Genomic DNA, 21,259 nt, shown 5'->3' on the forward strand with positions numbered 1-21,259 from the left:
AATCTAGGAGCTAAAAAATTATGACGGATATTTCGAAGTAAAAAAATATTTTCTTAATTCCAAAAAAACTTTAAACCAAAGATGCTAAATCCTCAAAATAAGTCTTAGCCTATATTTGAAGCGTTTTTATCTTAAATCTAAAGATTCAATATGTTATTTCAGTTAATTTAAGGACGATTTCTTTAACTCAAAAATGTGTTTGTTTACTTTAACGAAAATTTCCCCATTTTAGTTCTTATTTTGCATTTGCAATATTAGTTTGGTTTGTGAAACATGAATTTACCACAAGTCTTTAGTTAAAAATTCTCGGAATTATTGAAAAAATATTTCTTCTTCGAATAAAGTTTGGTAATGAGAAGTATGGACCCTAACGGATTTCTATCCAATTCATTTGAATTTTGAATTATCATAGTACACATACTACAGTTAAGTAAGATTGATTAGTAAATCGTATCAATTTGAATATGACCTTGAGGTGGCGACAGCGATGGCTATATTGCCAAAGAGTTTAATATGCGCAGAAGAAAACAAAACCATCATAGCCCAAACACAAATTCGATTTAATGGAATGGATTAGCACATTATAAAGTTGTCGACCGTCTGTTATGGAAATCACTTTTGTTTCGTTTTTTTATTTTTTAATTTTTTATGGTGTTGGATTTTACAACTTTCGGTTGATGATTAAACTTGACTTGGTTTATGTCAAAAAAAAAACTTTAGTAATAATAAAACAAAACGGTAAATAATTAGTAAGATTAAAAAAAATTAAATATTTATTAAATTTTGATTTAATTATGATATTTATTATTAAAGAATTTTTTGTTTATAAAAACTCGAAAGTGTAGAAATTAACAAATTAACTCGAAAGTATATAAATCAAATTAAAATGTTAAATGTCAATTGTTAGATGTATTTAGTTTATTTTCTGTTCATGTTTTTTTTTAATTTCTCACGAATAAGGAGACAGGGAGGATTATTATAAACTAAACGTGTAGATGTAATTGACATTTGCTTATTATGGAATTTTTTTACTGGTATTGTCCACGATAGTTTGAGATGTAGTAACAAAACTTTACACGAACAGATGACAGTTTTAAATATTCAAATTATATCGAAGTAAACGATTTTTAATGAAGTTAACCCTCTAAAGCCCAAAGGCGGGCTTCATTTAATAATTCATTCTCTTATCACTGAGTGCTGCCCGATTCCATGTTAAGCTCAATGACAAGGGACCTCCTTTTTATAGCCGACTCCGAACGGCGTTCCACATTCCAGTGAAACCATTTAGAGAAGCTTTGAAACCCTCAGAAATGTCACCAGCATTACTGAGGTGGGATAATTCACCGCTGAAAAACTTTTTGGTGTTCGGTCGTAGCAGGAATTGAACCCACGACCTTGTGTATGCAAGGCCACCATTGCACTACGGTGGCTCCCATTGGCAAACTAAAAAGAAAACTTATTTGAAACTATCGAAGAGGCTTTGCAGCATATGCTGAATTTTACCGTATAAATTGCTTAGTTCTCTTGCTTTTGTGTCGTTAACATTGAAAATTTAATCAGCTGGCAAAAAATTGGGGCAATAGAGGGTTAATAAAAAACAAACAAGTAAGGAAAGTTTAAAGTCGGACGGGCCCTACTATTTTATACTGTGCATCAGCAGATCTACATTTTCGATACCATCTCAAATATTTCAAATTTATTGGGTGCCATATAAAAAGGGGTTTGTTCCCATATACATATATTTAAATCCAAACCGATTTGAGCAAAATTTTGTAAAACTCCTACAAAATCTGCAGAAGATGCAAATTTTTAGTGATACTCTGGCCTCTGCGGTCATATGAGTGTAAATCGGGCGATAGTTATATATGGAAGCTCTATATCTAAATCTGAACCGTTTTCAACCAAATTTGGCGTGCATGAATGTTAATTCTACTCCCTGTGCAAAGTGTATCAGATTACACCTGGGCATTTGTGGTCATTTGAGTAGAATCGGGCGAAAGATATATTTGGCAAACTTTACGACACTATCAATTGTACAAAATTTAAAGCAAATCAGGGTAAAGGTTTGGCTTCTGGAGTCTTATAAGTGCACATCGGGCGGAAGATACATATATATGGGAGATACATCTATATCTGAACCAATTCCTTCCACGCGCAGAGAAGAAACATGATTGTCACAATCGTATTTGAAGAGCAAAATAATATGATAGGAGTTATTTTTGCGGCGATCATGTAACATTTTCACCTGCAACCATGTTGGCTCAGTGAACATGGTTCTAAGTAAAATATAATTGTCCTCATCTAAAATGTTATTATATTGATAAAAAAGAATTTTGTTTGAATGAAAAGACAAAGGTCACGATTTAAAATGTTATGGTATTCATTAAAAATGTTTTTCTTCTAGTTAAAAGAACATGGTCACAACCTAAAATGTTTTGATCTTTATGAAAAAACTTTTTTCACCATCGACAAAAGGACGCCACTTGAGAAAAGAAAACACAAAATTAACTTTATTTATTTATAAACTAATTCCTTGTTTATTTGTGTTTATAATGTCGTGCAATCAAACATCACATATTTTTACACACTCTATTTCGGTTCAATTTCAGCAATAAGTAATCATTCCATATTTACATCGTGCCCATCAAATGTACCAACGCAGACATCATGTAACTGCTAATAAAAATAAATGATATATCAAAATTCAGAAAAAAACAGGTACATTTTGTCAATTACACTTTCCTTTTTTGTGTTCATATAAAACCACGTGCCACTTCTGAATAAATAAATTAACACAAAACACAGTAAATCCGTATTCTCCGTCCATTCCAAGAAACAATCAACACACGACTGATGCGCAAAATGAAAATCGTGTGTACCTTTTCAATGTTTTTATAAAATTATTTTTACTGCAAAAAATTAAATGGTCACGAAAATAATGTACATGGTCTTTATGGCCATGTAAAGGTTCTAGACATGTCTATACTTAACCTATAAAAATACCTTTTTCCCTGTAAAAAGGTCAAAAAATTGAATGGTCAGGTACATGATTTTCCCGACCATTTAATGGTCACAAATTCTATCATTTAAATGATAGAACATGTATGTGGTATTTGAGAACCATTCAAATGCCTATTGCCACCATACATTTTTCTCCGCTCGAAAACTATTTTTACAAAGACAAAATACATGGTTGTCGCGGCAATTACATGCTCTAGATAAGCATTAAATGAATGCGGCAACCATGTCCAAATATGGTTTTTCTGTGCGTATGGTGGTACGTCCACATGCTTAAAAAGGTCCTGATTCCCAAAATCTTCGATTTAATGCCATTAGTTTCAGGAAAATATCTTGCATTCCTTGATAAGAAGGAATTTAAATTATAAAAAACGGATTCAATTTTCCGAGCAACTCAAAAATGTCTTTTTTTAATAATGGACAAATGCAAATGGGTTATTTGCTCAAAAATCTATCCGATAACTTCAATACGACGCGTCGGTCATTCTTTTGGAAGATGTCCCCATTAAAATATAAAAATTATTATTGTTAATTATCCATTCAAGTATTCGGGACTTTTAATGTGTTCACCAATTATCGCTAATATGAGAAATGCTCAAAAATTGCAAATTTATTGAGTCAACAAACATCTTTGCATGCCTACCCACTGAATACACGCGATTTTCAATTGCTTTCAAGAGGAATCTCTTTGTTTTTGTCTAAAATCAACAGGAACTATAAGCGTTTTGTAGCAGCTTTGAGATGTGGAATATCCACAAAAATTATAAAACAAAATATTCAAACATGCAAGTTTTCGCATTTTGGACGCGAGTTGTTTATCGTACATCATTCAATCTAGGAAGTGCAATATTAGGAGGAATACTCTCTGTAACAAATAATGGTCAGCATTTACACGACATAAGGTTTGCAATATGTGTGCATGTATATATGGCTGCTAATCCTCATAGTTTGTTATTTAAAACAAAAGCTCTAAGAGTATACATAAGAGCTAAAACGTGAGTGTGTTGATGGGACGTAATTTAAAATTTTACATTTTACGTAAAGATGTTTTCTCTTATGTGTGTGTAATATTATGTATGGTGAGAAAAAATATTCATTAGTATAATTTAAAGAAGTCTATTCATTTAGAATCTAGATTATATCACAGAAATCAAAAAAGAATTCGTCGCCTCAACCACATCAGCAAACTTTTTTTAGCTCATATAGGATATGTTACATCATGGTAGGATTATCCAAACGGTATCCAGACATTGGAAAATGGTTCTGGAAAAATGTTTGACACTCGTTTTGGTCAAATATTTGCCTAGTGTAACCATAACCTTACTCGAGACGAGAAAATTTTAAGTAAAAATTTAATTTTATTGGAATACAATTGTAAATATGTACTATATAATTATGTACACTCAAAAAAGTGAACCCTATATAGCACTAAAGGTGATTTTATTATAATTTAGTTCATGGAATCTGTACATTTAAGGAAAATGTTCTTGACTTTAATAATGATAAACTAAAAAAGTAGAAAAACTTATACACAAATGAAGCATAAAAATAATAATAATGCGCCCATTACCAACTTGTATGGTACTAAACACATTTTTGCAATATTGAACTCCATTTTTTTCGAAATTCGAATCTTTAACAAGTGAAAACAAGTAAGGAAAGTCTAAAGTCGGGCGGGGCCGACTATATTGTACCCTGCACCACTTTGTAGATCTAAATTTTCGATACCATATCACATCCGTCAAATGTGTTGGGTGCTATATATAAAGGTTTGTCCCAAATACATACATTTAAATATCACTCGATTTGGACAGAATTTGATAGACTTTTACAAAATCTATAGACTCAAAATTTAAGTTGGCTAATGCACTAGGGTGGAACACAATTTTAGTAAAAAACAAGTGAGAAAATTCTAAAGTCGGGCGGGGCCTACTATATTATACCCTGCACCACTTTGTAGATCTAAATTTTCGATACCATATCACATCCGTCAAATGTGTTGGGTGCTAAAGGGTGATTCTTTTGAGGTTAGGATTTTCATGCATTAGTATTTGACAGATCACGTGGGATTTCAGACATGGTGTCAAAGAGAAAGATGCTCAGTATGCTTTGACATTTCATCATGAATAGACTTACGATCTGCCACAACGTCGAATTTTCAGTGAATGGGCCCTAGAAAAGTTGGCAGAAAATCCGCTTTTTTATCGACAAATTTTGTTCAGCGATGAGGCTCATTTCAGGTTGAATGGCTACGTAAATAAGCAAAATTGCCGCATTTGGAGTGAAGAGCAACCAGAAGCCGTTCAAGAACTGCCCATGCATCCCGAAAAATGCACTGTTTGGTGTGGTTTGTACGCTGGTGGAATCATTGGACCGTATTTTTTCAAAGATGCTGTTGGACGCAACGTTACGGTGAATGGCGATCGCTATCGTTCGATGCTAACAAACTTTTTGTTGCCAAAAATGGAAGAACTGAACTTGGTTGACATGTGGTTTCAACAAGATGGCGCTACATGCCACACAGCTCGCGATTCTATGGCCATTTTGAGGGAAAACTTCGGAGAACAATTCATCTCAAGAAATGGACCGGTAAGTTGGCCACCAAGATCATGCGATTTGACGCCTTTAGACTATTTTTTGTGGGGCTACGTCAAGTCTAAAGTCTACAGAAATAAGCCAGCAACTATTCCAGCTTTGGAAGACAACATTTCCGAAGAAATTCGGGCTATTCCGGCCGAAATGCTCGAAAAAGTTGCCCAAAATTGGACTTTCCGAATGGACCACCTAAGACGCAGCCGCGGTCAACATTTAAATGAAATTATCTTCAAAAAGTAAATGTCATGGACCAATCTAACGTTTCAAATAAAGAACCGATGAGATTTTGCAAATTGTATGCGTTTTTTTTTAAAAAAAAGTTATCAAGCTCTTAACAAATCACCCTTTATATATAAAGGTTTGTCCCAAATACATACATTTAAATATCACTCGATTTGGACAGAATTTGATAGACTTTTACAAAATCTATAGACTCAAAATTTAAATTGGCTAATGCATTAGGGTGGGACACAATTTTAGTAAAAAATAAAAAAAATATGGGAAACATTTAAATCTAAAGCAATATTAAGGAAACTTCGCAAAAGTTTATTTATGATTTATCGCTCGATATATATGTATTAGAAGCTTAGGAAAAATTGGAGTCATTTTTACAACTTTTCGACTAAGCAGTGGCGATTTAACAAGGAAAATGTTGGTATTTTGACCATTTTTGTCGAAATCAGAAAAACATACATATGGGAGCTATATCTAAATCTGAACCGATTTCAATCAAATTTGGCACACATGACTGTATTACTAATTGTACTCCTAGTGCAAAATTTTAACCAAATTGGACCAAAACTCTGGCTTCTGGGGCCATATAAGTCCATATCGGGCGAAAAATGTATATGGAAGCTATATCTAAATCTGAACCGATTTCAATCAAATTTGGCACACATGACTATACTACCAATTGTGCTCCTTATGCAAAATTTCTAGCTAATCGGGATAAAACTCTGGCTTCTGGGTCCATATAAGTGCATATCGGGCGAAAGATATATATGGGAGCTATATCTAAATCTGAATCGATTTCAACCAAATTTGGCACGCATAGCTACAATACTAAATCTACTTTCTGTGCAAAATTCAACCAAATTGGGCCAAAACTCTGGCATTTAGGACCATATTAGTCCATATCGGTCTAAATCTGAACCGATTTCAATCAAATTTTGCACACTTGACTATAGACTAACTGTTATGTTTGTACAAAATTTCAAGCAAATCGGTATAAAACGCTGGCTGCTGGGTCCATATTAGTGCATATCGGGCGAAAGATATATATGGGAGCTATATCTAAATCTGAACCGATTTCTTCCAAAATCAGTAGGGTTCTATTCAGACCCAAATTAGGAACATGTGCCAAATTTGAAGGCGATTGGACGTAAATTGCGACCTAAATTTTGATCACAAAAATGTGTTCACAGACAGCCGGACGGGCGGACGGACGGACAGACGGACATGGTTATATCGACTCACGGACCCACCCTGAGCATTATTGCCAAAGACACCATGTGTCTATCTCGTCTCCTTCTGGGTGTTACAAACATATGCACTAACTTATAATACCCTGTTCCACAGTGTGGCGCAGGGTATAATTAATAAACAAATTTTCATGAATTTGTCGAAAAATATTTACTTATTTTTGTGAAATCCGCGTGACATCTTCGTTTGTAATATAGTTTAGTTAAAACTTTTTAAAATTAACAAAAATTTTCCTTCCTGGTGGGTATACGATTTTTGCGTGTATATTTGCAAAAGTTATAGCAAAATTTTCCTTGCTGGTGACGAAAAACTATCATTGTGAATGGGTACCAATGTGCTAAAAACGTAAACCTTCAATATGATCTTTGCCAAAGACGGGTTCAGAGGGACCTGTTCAACTAAAATATCCTAACACTTTGGAATGAATCAAAGTTATATCCTTTCCATGCGTTTTGATAAGAACTGGGATAGATCCATAATTATAAAGGACTTGTCCAGTACTGGTCCTGGACTTGATCCATTTTTTGTAGGGGATGTATTAATAAAATCACATCACATAAAAGTTCAGTGCGTAAAACTAGTGACAAATAGTTGTTTGTATTGTTTACTTATGGAAAAATATATTTCACTCTACGCCGCTTACTGTAATACCTTTAATCATTCACAATAAGATGATATTGTGACTGGGAAGCATTACTTAATAAATATTAAGTTTTGGTGAAAAACTACCATTTTCCACTCCATCAATTCGACTCTATTTTTAGTTCCAAGACATCAGAGCCTTATGACAGCCTCCTAAAACGTTTACAAAATTACATCGAAAACCATAGCTCATTTACAAAGAGGAATTTCGACACAACTGCTCCTTTAGGAGTATGCAAACATTCACCATTAAAATTGGTCATCTAATAGAGTATTGGGAGATTTGCTTTCACCTAAAGCAAAGTCATATGATACAACGAGTTGTCCATTCGTTCATTTATTGTTTACCATTGTTCAGTGACAGTCTCCGCTTAGGGGGGTCTGTGCTACTTTACTACCGTGTGCGGATGGACAAAGTCATAACAAAATTATGTCTGCAGGCAAATTCACAACTAGCCAGTGTCATGATTATAAGGCTTTGTGATTTCTTCAGATCTCGTTTCTTTTTGTTTCGTATGAATTCATAATTGTGCACTTTCTTGATAGTAGAATGACTTTTATTTCATATCATTTGATTGATTTGTTTCGTCGACTCAGTGTTCAATGTTCAAGTATCATTCAGATGTTTTCATCACTCCACAAAAGTCTTAAATATGGCTTTTATGCTAGGGCAAAACTTTGCGTTGTTGAAGAAATTCGAATCAAAGGGTTTAGTTCACAGAATGTGATTTTCAAACGCCGACTCCAAGGAAATTTTAAAAAGAAACAAAAAAAGTTTGCAGGAGTCCACTATAATAACTGGTAATTTAGAACACTGTGGTACCACACAGTAGTATGTACGCTTGTTTTTTTTTCGTACCGCATCAAGCCGTGACGGACTAACCGAAAACCGAGTGCTTGTTTTTCCAGGACATGACCAAAAATGTGCAACATTGGCATAAGCTTCCCCTCAGATAATTCAATTAGCGTTTGGATGATATGTATTGATGCCTATCTGGTTAGGACCAATATTTCTGCAATGTACATTTTCATTTTCAGGGAAATTTTAATGAAGCACGATTAAAAAATCTTCTTATTTTTCTCAATAGTCACAAAATCGTAAAAAAGTAATTAAAAAAAAAAAAACAACTTTCATTTGGTCAAACCTTCATATGTGTCATATAACAGCTTTTACTTTTAAATATAAAACACAATTTGATTAAGGTTATTTACATATGCTCGTGTATTTGACGACTCATTATTAAATTTTTAGTTTTAGATTTGCTTTACAAAATTGGCTAAATGTTGTAATAAAAACAATTTTATTATAATTACAATGATTTGCATTGCTAATGCTGTTAAAAAAGAATGTAATAAATTAATTTGCATATACAATTAAAATGTAATAATGCAACTTGCTACAATTATTTAATACTTAACGTACATATAAACATATACATATGCGAGCATATGGCCATTAGGCTCATGTAAATGCTGCATTGAACAAAGCGCCTAAATATATGCTATGCTAATTGTTTAACAAAAATGGCTACATCTACCCTAAAAGCAATTGGTCTTTCGATCAAAGCCCTAGTCTTTGGATAATGATTTCTGCTATCGTTAAATGGATGCTAATATAACACTTACAACTATTCATTTTTAATTGCATATTTGTTGTTGGATGATTTAAATAGAAGTGTTGTTTGTGTTTATTTGCTGTTTTTCGTTCTGATATAGCAACACTACTCTATGAGTGAGGATTCTTGCATTTTTTTGCCAAAATTATTGATTTGCTGTAGCACCCAACTTTGGGCACTTGATGAACTCATGTGTGGGGGACACATAATTACACCAGGTGCTCGAGAAGCTGCTGGAGACTGTGGCAAATCCTTGTTTGATGAAGTTGAACGCTTTAGTGGTACTTTGTCCAAAGGTGAGGGTGGAACAATCACTGGTTTTGGCATAAGGGGAGGATTTTGCGAAGATCTTAGTGAGAGTGTAAGACTATAATCATTTCTACGATCATTGTCATCACTGTAGACAGCCGAATCTCTAAAATCATTCTCCAAACAAGCCTCCAGGCTATCTTCGTAGGCAAAGCTTTCTTTGCGGGTAGTATGTTTTTGATTTACTGGATTTGAATCACATACGCTATCGTTGGAGGATGTGAGAGAGAAGACAGAGTCTCGTTGTACCTGTTTGTTTTGGTCATACTTGCAAACTGAAAATAAAGTTCTAGGATCGGCATAATCCACATGTGCCATGCGTTCACCTATAGTCTCACTGCCTTGCAAATGTAAAACGGAATGCCGCTCTTTTTCGAAATCCGAGGATCCTCGTCTTTCCAGGTTGTTAATGGAACGACATAAGGAACCTTGTGATTGGGTTGATTGCTGTTCCTGTACTGTTAGAGAAGAATGACTCCAAAGTCGCTTGAGAATACTTTTGGGGTTATGCGATCTTATTTGATTGAGATCCGACATACCATGGAAACTAGCGCTCATTTGTTGAGGCATGTCCAGCACGAGATGATGATGGTCTGGAGGGTTTTGTGAATCCATACTTTCCCTTTTCAAAGTTACTGTAGATGACGAAGAAGAGGATGGTGATGTTGCAACACTTGAGTCTTGGTCCTTTTTTGGAGATCGTGGCACATCTTCATCATCAACCTGTTTGAGAACACCATCTGCACTGTAGACTAATGTTACATAATCTGATTCTGGTCTTGGTGGTGGCGACTTCTTTGGAGACTCCTTCGATTGGTTGTTGTTGCCATTGTATTGCCCAGATTTCGATCTGGTCAAGATGGGAGAGAATTTATAGGGGGCATGAACGTTCCTCAGCAGGGTCTCATAGATAGGCTCCTCCTGAGGTTGGCCATCATGTGTCTTGAGCTCTATACATTCTAGTTGGTCGGTATCCAAAGGAGGTGGTGATCTGGAAGGAGGTCTTGGAGGCATTTCTAACATACCCTCCTTAGGCCATTTGGTTTCGGTAATTTTTGGTGACGTCATGTTTTTGTCAAACGACCGTTTCTTTTGGAGTTTGGAGCAATGCTTATCGAATTCTTTGCTATTCTTTAGAAGGTCTAGTACAATTTGAGCATCGGGCTTTGCCTTTTCAGATGATGTCACAGCTAAGGTATGGGGCCTCTCTCGTTCTCCATTGGTAGCATCTTCCGTTCTTTGTATCACATCAGGCAATTGTTGTTTGTCGGAGGGATCTTTGGATATTTCATCCTCTTCATATTTGCTTTGGCTTAATATATTCTCCGAAGATTCGGTGATTTTTAAAACCGTATTGCTTGAACCCTCGAATTCATTTAAAGCCATATAGAATGTTGAAGTCTCTTTAGATTTGGACTTTTGTTTCTTCAAAGTGGAAGACATGCGTTTGGGCAAGGTCTTGGAGTTGAGTGGCTCACTATCGGCAGGATAATTGGATATTTTTTCATTGGCATCATCCTGAGCAATTTTATCCAAGGTGCCAAACGGAAGGCTTATGCGTGGCACAGACTTACTGCGCTCCTTCAAAGGCTTGCCACTTCCAAATCGGAATGACTTGCTGATTTGTCTAACCGACTTGGATCGTGTCTCCCCCTCTTTGGTGTTTATTTGGGGACAGGTGCATTTGTCACCTTTTTGGCATTTACCATTTTCACATTTTTCTTCACGTAACAATACCACCACATCTTCACCCTCCTCTATTCCGGTGGACTGATCGTTGATGCTTTCGGCACTTTTGGAAATTAACTTTACTAAATTATGCGCCTCTTTATTCGCTGTCTCATTGAAGACTTCAATGGAAGAGCCATTAGTAATGGTTTTCCTCTTCACCTTGGAACGATTACGCATTTCGCTATGACGAAATTGGTTGCGGCGTTCCAAATATATTGGTTTGGTAGTGGTGTGTAAGCCCCATTTCCAAGGACTCTTGTCAGTGGAACGATCTGCAAAAAGAATGGATTTTATTAGGAATTCATATTCAAGAATAGAATAGAGATTAAAAAGCCAATGTTATTTTAATGTGTGTTTCGTGAAAGAAATGTGCCTACAACCCATGCTTTTGTGGTGCAGAACCCTTGCATCTCGTAAGAAATGCCAAGGCTCGTGCAATGACTACAGAATGGTGCGTGAGGTGTAGTTTGCTTTGAGAAGTATTAAGACTGGCAGTACTAACCCCTAAGGTGTTTGTTGTCAGTTTAAATTATTTCGAGTTTTTATTGTTTTTAATTTTTGTGTATGACTATGTAAAATACTTGATTCACCAATATCGGCATTTTACAAAATTTTGTTTTGTATTTTTCTACTTCACTAAAATTAAAAAAGAAGAAAATCAGCGTGTGTTAAAATAATATAATAAAGTTGTTAATATTTCTTAGGCAGACGTCCTCTTTTAACCAATACCCTTCACCTTTCCTTTTTTGGTGATTTTGTTTGCCTTTGTTGGATGACTGTGTTAGTAAGTTTTGCATCATATGAATTTTATCTACAATTTTAATACATTAACAAAAAGTGAAACGAAATGAGAAAAAACATATCTCAGATCATACTCCTTGGGATCTTTGTCGAAAGTTATTTTAATGAAAAATGGTTCCAAACGCGAACTGTAGGATATAAATTTATACTACACTATTGAAACTTATATAACCTATACTCTGCCCTGCACTCACAAATAATATCGAAAATACTTATGTTGAACTCCGTTCTCCAATTTTTAATATTAGTACACTGAAAACAAAAGCATGCCCGGTTCCAAAGATTTTGTCTTTACTTTAACAATTTTGGTATTGATTCAGAGCCAAAGAAGCAGAGAATACAAGTGAGGATACTTTGAAGACACAATTCTCTTTTACATTTGGGTTTTGTGTACTTGACTCTAGGAAACAAATTTTAATTTTTCGTTTTTTTTTTCTTCATTCGCCATCAAAGTCCTTTAAAAACGAGTTAACGACAATTTTATTTTCCAAATTCAGACACGACTTCCAGTAGAAATTATGCTGTGTTTCAAGTAAAAAACGTCTTTAAAATAAAGTGTTGAAAAACATATTCTATTTTTGAACGTTTTTTTGCTATGTAGTCAAGATGCAAAGAGACAACAAATTTAAAGGCAATTTCATTAATTTTAAAGAATTTTTCTGAATTATTAAAGTCAAGTTGACCGTAGCCCAAAAAATTTTTCTTTCATGTTATGATACCCATTTTTAAGTCAAATCACTAAATTATAAGGACAACACGACTTCATTGAAAAGTTTATCGTCTTTTAGACAAGGAAAAATATTATATTATTATATTAGAGAAATGCATCTTCTACGCTAAGAAAATTTGCATTCGTATTTTAAGGACATGAAATCTTTGATTTGAATAATTTGAATTATACTTTCCTAATGAATTAATATTGAATGACGTGAAATTATTTGAATTGTGAATTATTGTTATCGATTTAAATACTTAAAGAGCGGAATCCCTAAAGCGTTCACTCAATATATCGCAGGAATTTGTTCCTTTCCAAAATAAATAAAAATTTTATTGTTGTATGTACTACAAGATAATGTCGATCTAACGCCTTTGGGTAATTTTACTTGTGCTTTATCTTTGAACTTGGCAAGCTGTTGCCATCCTTAATCGAATAATAATTTGTTGACTGAAACTTGCCTATTGATGTCTTCCCTTTTTCTTCCAAACCAATTTAACATTTCTGAGAGCAAACAATCAAATTACAGTCCACTCAGAGAAACCTCTCTTGGAATTGTACCACTTGTCTCTCTTAGAATATTTTTATTCCTTTGTGATTCCGACTTATTCATCATTCAATTGTGGTTTTAAAGATTTTGAACATCATTTCCAATAATCAACTTTGCCTCCATTTCTTGTTTTTCTAGAAGCTTGAGGAGCTGACGTATCAACCCTTAAATTCATGTTGACTTCGCTCTAGATTCAATTTCTTGTGTTTTCTTTTCCAATGAAAGGGAGTTTAATACTTCTATGACGATAATCATTCACCATAATCAAATCGTAATAAGTACAATATTTATCTTCATCCCCCAGTTTTCTTGTTGATGCAAATGACTATCGACTATTGAAAATCTATCGACTTATCGACGACTTTATATGCATACCACCAGTAAATGCTGAGGAAATGCAAGGTAGATGAGAAAATATTAAAAGTCCTCAAGAAGTGAGCTATCATATCGCTCAAGTTAAACGTAAAAGACAACTACTGCGCTGATGAGATATCAATCGGTTAATATAGCTTCTCGCGATTCGATAAATTTGTTATACAATCTTATCTAGGGTACTTCCATTACAAATGCCACATTTCCCTTTGGATAGTTTCAAACTGAAAACACGTGGATCACCCAAAAATATTTCTTTTTTAAGCAACTAAGCAAGTGTGTATAAAAAACTGCAACTTAGAGAGCAAAAAAAAAAAAAAACAAACTATAATGCTATACTTCCGTGACGGAAGATGCAGACTGAATGTTTTAAGCAGAGTGGCGACATACCTTCTTCATCGCCCAATTGGTAGACCAACTCCTTGGCGCGTAATGGAATGTTATCGAACTTTTCGAGTATGACACTCTTAATGTGTTGTGTCCACAGGCGTTTCTGGTCACGATTTTTAGCTGTTAACTTGATTTGGTTGCGAGGTTCATCGTATGGTATTACATAAAAGCTTGTGGGTTCACCAGCCAAGTGTTCGTTCAGCATGAGATTGTTTTGCTGTGGAAGAGGAGATAAGCGTTAGTTTCATGAGTTTTGCTTTGCTTTTCTCTATGGCTGCAATGGCTGTTTCTGTTATCCTCCACCCAAATAGGATAACCACAACCCAAAAAGCAACTAAGTATAGCAACCAATAGATGGTGTACGGACAATAACTTACATGTATGTAACTTTTGAATTGCAATCGACTGTCCTCTTTGGCTTTGGCTATTATCAACATAGTGGCAAACAGTAAAACTTTTCGTGGTTTGTTGTTTTCCATGAGGACACCCTCCAAACGTAATTCACCCAGGACCGTGAGCTCTGAAAGAAACCAAATTAGTTCAAGTGATATCATCTTTAATGCAAAATTTACCTGGTCCTAGCCAACCATCCAAAATACCACAAAGTTCTTTCACCCTGGTCTGTTGTTCTAACTTTCTCTTGACCTGATCGATATTGCGGGCCACTTGACGCATTATTTCATAGGCTTGCATAACTTCCTTGATATCGCAGTGCTTTCTTAGGTTCTTTAAATCAAAAGGGAGAAGAATGATAATGAGAGGTTTTTGGGATCTCAACATTGTACTTACATCTAATAACAGATGGTATTTCAGGATCCTCTGAACTGGCTTCAGCAAATACGAGCCCAATGGTAGGGTATGATGTAACATTCTTTGTGTAGAGGCTAACAAGGCATTGGTATGAGTGGCCTGAAGAAGCTTAGTAAGCAAAGATATGGCTTCAGGATAGCTGGTACTATAATGGAAATAGATTCTTAGCATTCACCTAAGGTGATTCCACATCATTTACTTACCAGTAGGTTGTGTAAACCTCGAAACCATCTTTCAGATCAATAAAACATTTAGCGATTTTCACTGGATTTAATATGGCATCCGAGAGGTGTTTCAGCAAATGCTGATTGAAATGGTAAACATCCTCAATATTCGAAAATAGGACCTGTAGGTCATCTTGGCGCAGACATGCACGCTCTTTCCAATCCAAGAGATATCTAAGTGGAAGACATCCAAATTACTTGGGTAAACTTTTCCAAGATTTCGTCGGCACTTACCCATTTAAAACTTCTCCCAGATCATTGACATAATTTCTCTCCGAGTCAACTATCTCCATACAGGCCCTCTCAAACACCGACATTCCCGCATGAACATCAACCAATTCATTTTCGCTGTGATCGTCCAAGCTTTCCACACTTGCCAAATATGAAGTTTGCATTTTGGAATTCATATGCTCTGCACCCGAACTGGAACTAGAGCTAGACGATGTGGAGCATATCGATGATGAAGACAATGGACGATGTTTGAGTTTTACTATTTCCGGTAATAGCAGTCCATGAACTTTCCTAGACTCTTTGGGAGAAAATTTCGGCTTTATATCTGTAAGGCGATCTAAACTTTCCGCGGAAAATTGATTGTCCTCTGTTTCCAGTTCGGGTAGGAGCATTGATCGTGAATATGTGGATGCCGTCTTCTTAACTTCTATATTTTTCTGGGCAAAATCTCTCGCTGCCAAACTTTTGGAGCGGGCATAAGTCAATGGTCGAGTAGTTGCTGTACGTGTCGCATATTTTGAGATCAATGGAGCATTAATGGCATCGACAAACTGTCTGTCTTCCGAGTTTACTGCAGACGTACTACCATCAATGTTGAGATTTTTTTGGTTTTCTGCTACAACATCTGCATTGATGGGTTCTGCTGAATCCTCATCTGCTGTAATATATTCCAACGACATATTGGAAACTATCTCATCCAGAGTTGATTCTTCATTTGCCAAACAGTCTTCTAGGTAATTTCTTTGGGGTAGGCTTAATATACGATTGCCTTGCAATCGGTCACTATTGTTGGTATCAAAATTAAACGCTGCAGCATTTGTGGGGGTTTTATCGTTATCAACTCCAGGTATGGGATAAACTGCCGGTGTCGGAGGTTTTCTCAGACCATTCGATTTTTCTTCATTTCTTCGACTATCTTCCTTTAATGCAACATTAAAAGTTTCTACCAAATCTGTTCCAGTTTGAGTTAATTTTCCTGTAGTCTTCGACAAGGGCAAGTGGGAAAATTTTAATTTGTGTGTACTTGAATGGGGGATTGAAGTCTTTTTGTATAACCTTGAATGTGGTGCATTAGGGTCGGTTTTTGGTGTACTTTGTAGAGCTTCAATGTCTACAGCATCCACAGCTTCGGCATCGGAATGGTTGATAATCCTTTGAACATTTGGAGACAAAACACGAATGTTACTTCGATGTTTGCTAAGAGTACCGCCGGTGGAAGATGCTACCGATTCCAATGATCCTCTTATGCTATTGCTACTACTACTACCACCACTAGTGGAGTGTGAGTGGGAAATTTGTGACAAATTGTCTGTCTCTGCCAAAGATGTCTTTAGTTCCACCCTTTTGGCATAACTCTGAAGTTTGCTCAAATACGATTCTGTTTGGGAAGGAGCTTGAAGGTTTTCGATTTTGGATAGTTTTGTAATATTTCGATTATCACAGTCAGAGTTCGCTATACTCTTTATGGGAGTGGAGTGCTTGATGGAAGCAGATCCGCCATCCAAGGATGTTGTTAGTGTATCATATATACCCAATAAGGATGGTGTTAAATCAGTTGAACTTCCTGCAAGAGAAAAAAGGAATACAGTTAGACTAATTTAGAAGATGTTTATAATTTCTACAAAATTCTAACTCAAAAATATAAAAGTCTATAGGTTATCCTTATGGTTACATTACCAAAGAGTATTAAGAAACAATATACAGTTTGTGTTGTATCAGAAATGTAGCGCCATAAACCACTACTAGGTTTGTTTGTTGAGCACTAAAATTGTCTAGCGTTTGAGTCGAATAAATAACAAAAACTACTGTATTGATACTAATTGAGGAAGGTGACTATTGGACTTGTTTGTTTTTTATTTTTAAAGTTTTGCCTTTGTAAAAAAACCAGGAGGAATTGCGTCGACTCCTATTGCTACCTACAATATGACATTTGAGCTTCACATCTTGTTCTGAATGATCTATGATATATTCAAAATAATCCCTAAAGTATGCTTTATTTCATTTTGTTGAAACATTATCAGAAAAACTCTAAAAAGTAAGTGGGTGGTAGTGTTGTAAAATTTGATTACTTTACTACTCGTTACTTTTGAATTGAGTACTCGTTACTACTCGTTACTTTTATAAAAAATTCAAAAAAGAGATTGTGGATAATTTTTAGTAATATTTTCTTCTTTATACAATTTAAAAACGGTATAGAAAAACTCATTACATTCTCCAATTTTATTCTAGTGTTATAAAATGTGCTGTTGTAGATATATAGGTCTCGTTAGAAAAAGATTTCCACCAATCATTCAAATTTTTAGAGCCAACTTAGTATTCACTATTCGGTATTTTTTCGTTAGGGTATATCTTATGTTTGCACCATCTACCATCGACAGTGGATGCAAATATTTAGTAATCATTTTTATCGTGAGATCCAATGTTTCCGAGGGTTTTTGAATAAAACAACAAAATTGGAATAAAACAAACAATAGGATTGGACCCGCTGAAGTCAACATTATTATTCATACTATTCGCATGAGACGTTGTCTCCAATGAACAGTTGGAAGTTTGGTATCCATTTGATTCTTTAAATTAAAACTCCCACCTGCACCCAATGCAAAATTTTTCATATGCAAACGTTTTTGAGAAATCAGATACATTTTTCACTTTCTTCAAAAGTGAAGCCATATATCCTTTTCGTGTCATTTTAACTGATAAAACGATTTTCCAAAACTTGAATTAATATTTTCCAATAAGTCAAGAATTTTACTTCCAAACCGCGAACTTGCTTGCCGTCAGAAGAAAAAAACTGGCTTTGGAGATATTGAGTACTCATTTATTAGGAACGAGTACTCAAAAAATTAGTCAGTAACGAGTACCTGTAATCAAATACTCGTTACTTTCCCAACACTAGTGGGTGGGTATTTACTACGAGTAAGTTCGAATTTAGCCTCTAAAATCAAAAATAAATCAGTAAAAAGAATATAAAAGTATACCTCTTTTATGCAAATTTTATTACAACTTGATGTGGAATATCCCAAAGCGAGTTTCCATAAAATGTATTAAAATGTAAATGGTTTATTAAAGAAAAGTAATCGTGACAAAAATGATGATTTTAGCGGCTAAACTCGAACTTAATATCCACCATTAACGCAATAAATGTTGGTGTTTTGAAATTTATTAGAAAAGAAAGTAGTATTCGCGGAGTAAAACTGATTCTGAACATTGTAACGGATTTAGAAGCTACATCCAAAAAAAAAAAAAAAGTGATCTCGCCATGGAAGAAAATGTATTTTATTTTAGAAAAATTTACTAATCGCAATTTGATATAAATAAGTTAATAATTTTGTTTGTCAAATTGAAGAAAATAATAATGTCAAATTGAAAAAAATAATAATTTTTTCCTCTTGTTTAAGACAATTTCACATTATGAAGAAAAATTTGCAATTGAAAGCCCTTAGCAACACATACCACATTGGACTTAATATATGCCGTTCCGAAAACTATTGTCAAATTTATTAATTATTAATTTCATATGTTCTCATTTTAACATTTTTCCCTTCCATGATCGTAAGTAGAACCAAATTTTATAATTTTATTTTATTGTTTTACATATTATTACAATTAGATACGATCTGTTTTTATTGTTTTATTTTTACTTTTTTTCTGTATTTGCTACTATACGTGGTTTCAAAATTATGTTTGACAACATCGGTGAAGTACTGCATGTTAACGATGTTTTTTCCTTGGAATTGGGAAAGACATATGTGACTACAGTTTCATATTTCGATGTAATTTTCATCCTATTTCTTTTGATTGCTGGCAGTTGTTAAATATTTTGGTGTGGTCACTAACAATTAGTAGGGCATTCGGAAAAGTAAATCTATGTAGCACAAGTCCAAATCGAAAAGATACCACTTAACAGTTTTGGGATTTTGAAATTCAATATTCCCCCTATATGTAGTAAATTTTCTGTTATATTCTCCCTATATCATTGCATATTTATTCTCCCTTTTCCAGAACAACTTTCCTCCATCTGCATACATATATATACATATTTTTCTCAAGTGTTTTGACCTCCTGCCGTCCAAAAGTACTTTAACCCAAATTCATCCGACTCACACCAACACGTGTATATGTAGCCGGCCAGAATTATATGGCCTGAATGATCACAGAACCCTCTCAAACATTCACCCATCCACATCCATCTTGAGTGATTCAAATGAAATTTCTACCATACTTGTGATAGGGAAATGAATTCCGATCGTTGACTTCACCAACTCTCCTCACTAACCGGACCTAAAGATGGTAATGACGATTCTGCGAATACTTGGATGATGTGGTCGATGAATGATTCTTTTTTATTCAGTTGTTTTTTTTTTTGTTTTTATTAATATGGATTCCAGAAGATCAACATTAGTGTGGATGAAGATGAAAGGAAAATCTCCCACCGATACAATGGCCAGGAATGCATTTCTGTCGGATGGATGGATGGGTGAGTGTTCTAAAAATAACCCAAAGCATACGATACGATTCGACATAATTCTAAAGGAGGACATATGGAAGGGCTAGGATGATCGAATGAACAATTGAAAGCATTGTTACCAACTGCAAGTAAGGAACCTCGTTTGTGGACAACACACACCCAGAAAAAAGTGCCTTCGAAACTAAAGGAAAAAATTTTCATCAATATAGTTTATCCATTTTATTTCCATTAAGGTAAATTTTTGTGAAAAATAATAAAATTTACTCGTTTCAGTAAAAAAATCCTAAACTGTAAGCAGTTAGGAATAGTTCATTAACTATAATAAGGCATGGAATTTTACTCATACTATTTTCTTCGCTGGGTATAAGAATTTACTACTGAAAAAGAAAATTTTATTCACCGATAACAAAGCATTCGTAAAAATAAACAAAAACCGAACTAAAACCAAGTTTCCTCAAAATTAGTAAAATTTCTTATAAAATGATAATTGCGACTTCCTTTATAATAGAAAGTTTTTCATACATACGAACAACACTTGGCATAGAAAAATATTTTAGTTCATTCGTACTAAGAAGTATGCAATCCTTTCAAAACTTAAGGAAACACACTTGTTAGAATATAGGAAATTTTCCTACATTTCTATTGTCTACCTGTAATCGATACCTGTCATCGTAATCGATGTGTTTGCGCGTGGGTGTAATCGATATATTTGCGCGTCGGTTGTTTTTTTAGTTGGAATCGCGTTGTTTTGGTATACGGAGAGATTGTTAAAAAATAATATGGTAAAATAATATAATAAATAACAAATAAAATATATAAAATATTTGTTATTTTAAATTAGTGAGAAAAATTTTCGTTTTTTTAAATAAATCTATCAATGTTCGTGATAGTGTATAAAGAAAGAAAACACCAGCAGAATAACAACCCTTTCATTTGTCTTCATTTTGGAATCTTCAATTATCAGGTAATATTCAGTGACGCTAACCTTTTGCAACAAAAATGTTTTATGATTTTTTATATTTGTAGGTATTGAAATTGTAAAAGGAGGACAAAATCGTTAGGCAGCAACTTATTAAAAGTGAAAAGTACAAGAAGAAGAAAAAGTGCCTTTTTTAGTTGATAATATCACACGGAAATTGGAAATAGTGGAATAATAAACTAATATTTCAAAGAGATTCGATGCTGTTGATTCTTAATAAATATATTCAATATATTAATAAAACATGTCTTTTATTGAAGATAAAATTGCTTATAGAAATAAATAAAATTGTATTTAAAAACGAAGGTAAGCAGTTCTAATTATGA

The 21,259-nt window shown here is 34.4% G+C and overlaps 1 protein-coding gene and 2 long non-coding RNA genes across 6 annotated transcripts in view; 2 read left to right on the top strand and 1 right to left on the bottom strand.

Annotated features, from left to right (window-relative positions):
• Window positions 1-8,930: 8,930 nt before the first annotated feature.
• GEFmeso (Guanine nucleotide exchange factor in mesoderm) overlaps window positions 8,931-21,259 on the bottom strand; it is a 54,656-nt gene continuing 42,327 nt past the window's right edge. For all 4 annotated transcript variants that reach the window (XM_075313810.1, XM_075313809.1, XM_075313808.1 and 1 more), the window contains 7 exons: window positions 15,490-17,050; window positions 15,235-15,429; window positions 15,011-15,176; window positions 14,794-14,947; window positions 14,599-14,741; window positions 14,222-14,438; window positions 8,931-11,665 (listed from right to left, as the gene is read on the bottom strand). In XM_075313810.1, coding sequence (XP_075169925.1) covers window positions 9,459-11,665; window positions 14,222-14,438; window positions 14,599-14,741; window positions 14,794-14,947; window positions 15,011-15,176; window positions 15,235-15,429; window positions 15,490-17,050 — 4,643 coding nt within the window. In that variant the 3' untranslated portion in view covers window positions 8,931-9,458. The remainder of the gene's footprint in view (window positions 11,666-14,221; window positions 14,439-14,598; window positions 14,742-14,793; window positions 14,948-15,010; window positions 15,177-15,234; window positions 15,430-15,489; window positions 17,051-21,259) is intronic.
• Window positions 18,452-20,137, top strand: LOC142240467 (uncharacterized). The gene is made up of 4 exons (XR_012723285.1): window positions 18,452-18,757; window positions 18,885-19,038; window positions 19,489-19,776; window positions 19,875-20,137. It is a non-coding gene; the product is annotated as an uncharacterized LOC142240467 (long non-coding RNA).
• Window positions 20,793-21,176, top strand: LOC142239223 (uncharacterized). Its single transcript, XR_012722961.1, has 2 exons — window positions 20,793-20,918; window positions 20,981-21,176. It is a non-coding gene; the product is annotated as an uncharacterized LOC142239223 (long non-coding RNA).

Source organism: Haematobia irritans, chromosome 5, assembly GCF_050003625.1.
Source record: "Haematobia irritans isolate KBUSLIRL chromosome 5, ASM5000362v1, whole genome shotgun sequence".
Classification (NCBI taxonomy): Eukaryota; Metazoa; Arthropoda; class Insecta; order Diptera; family Muscidae; genus Haematobia; species Haematobia irritans.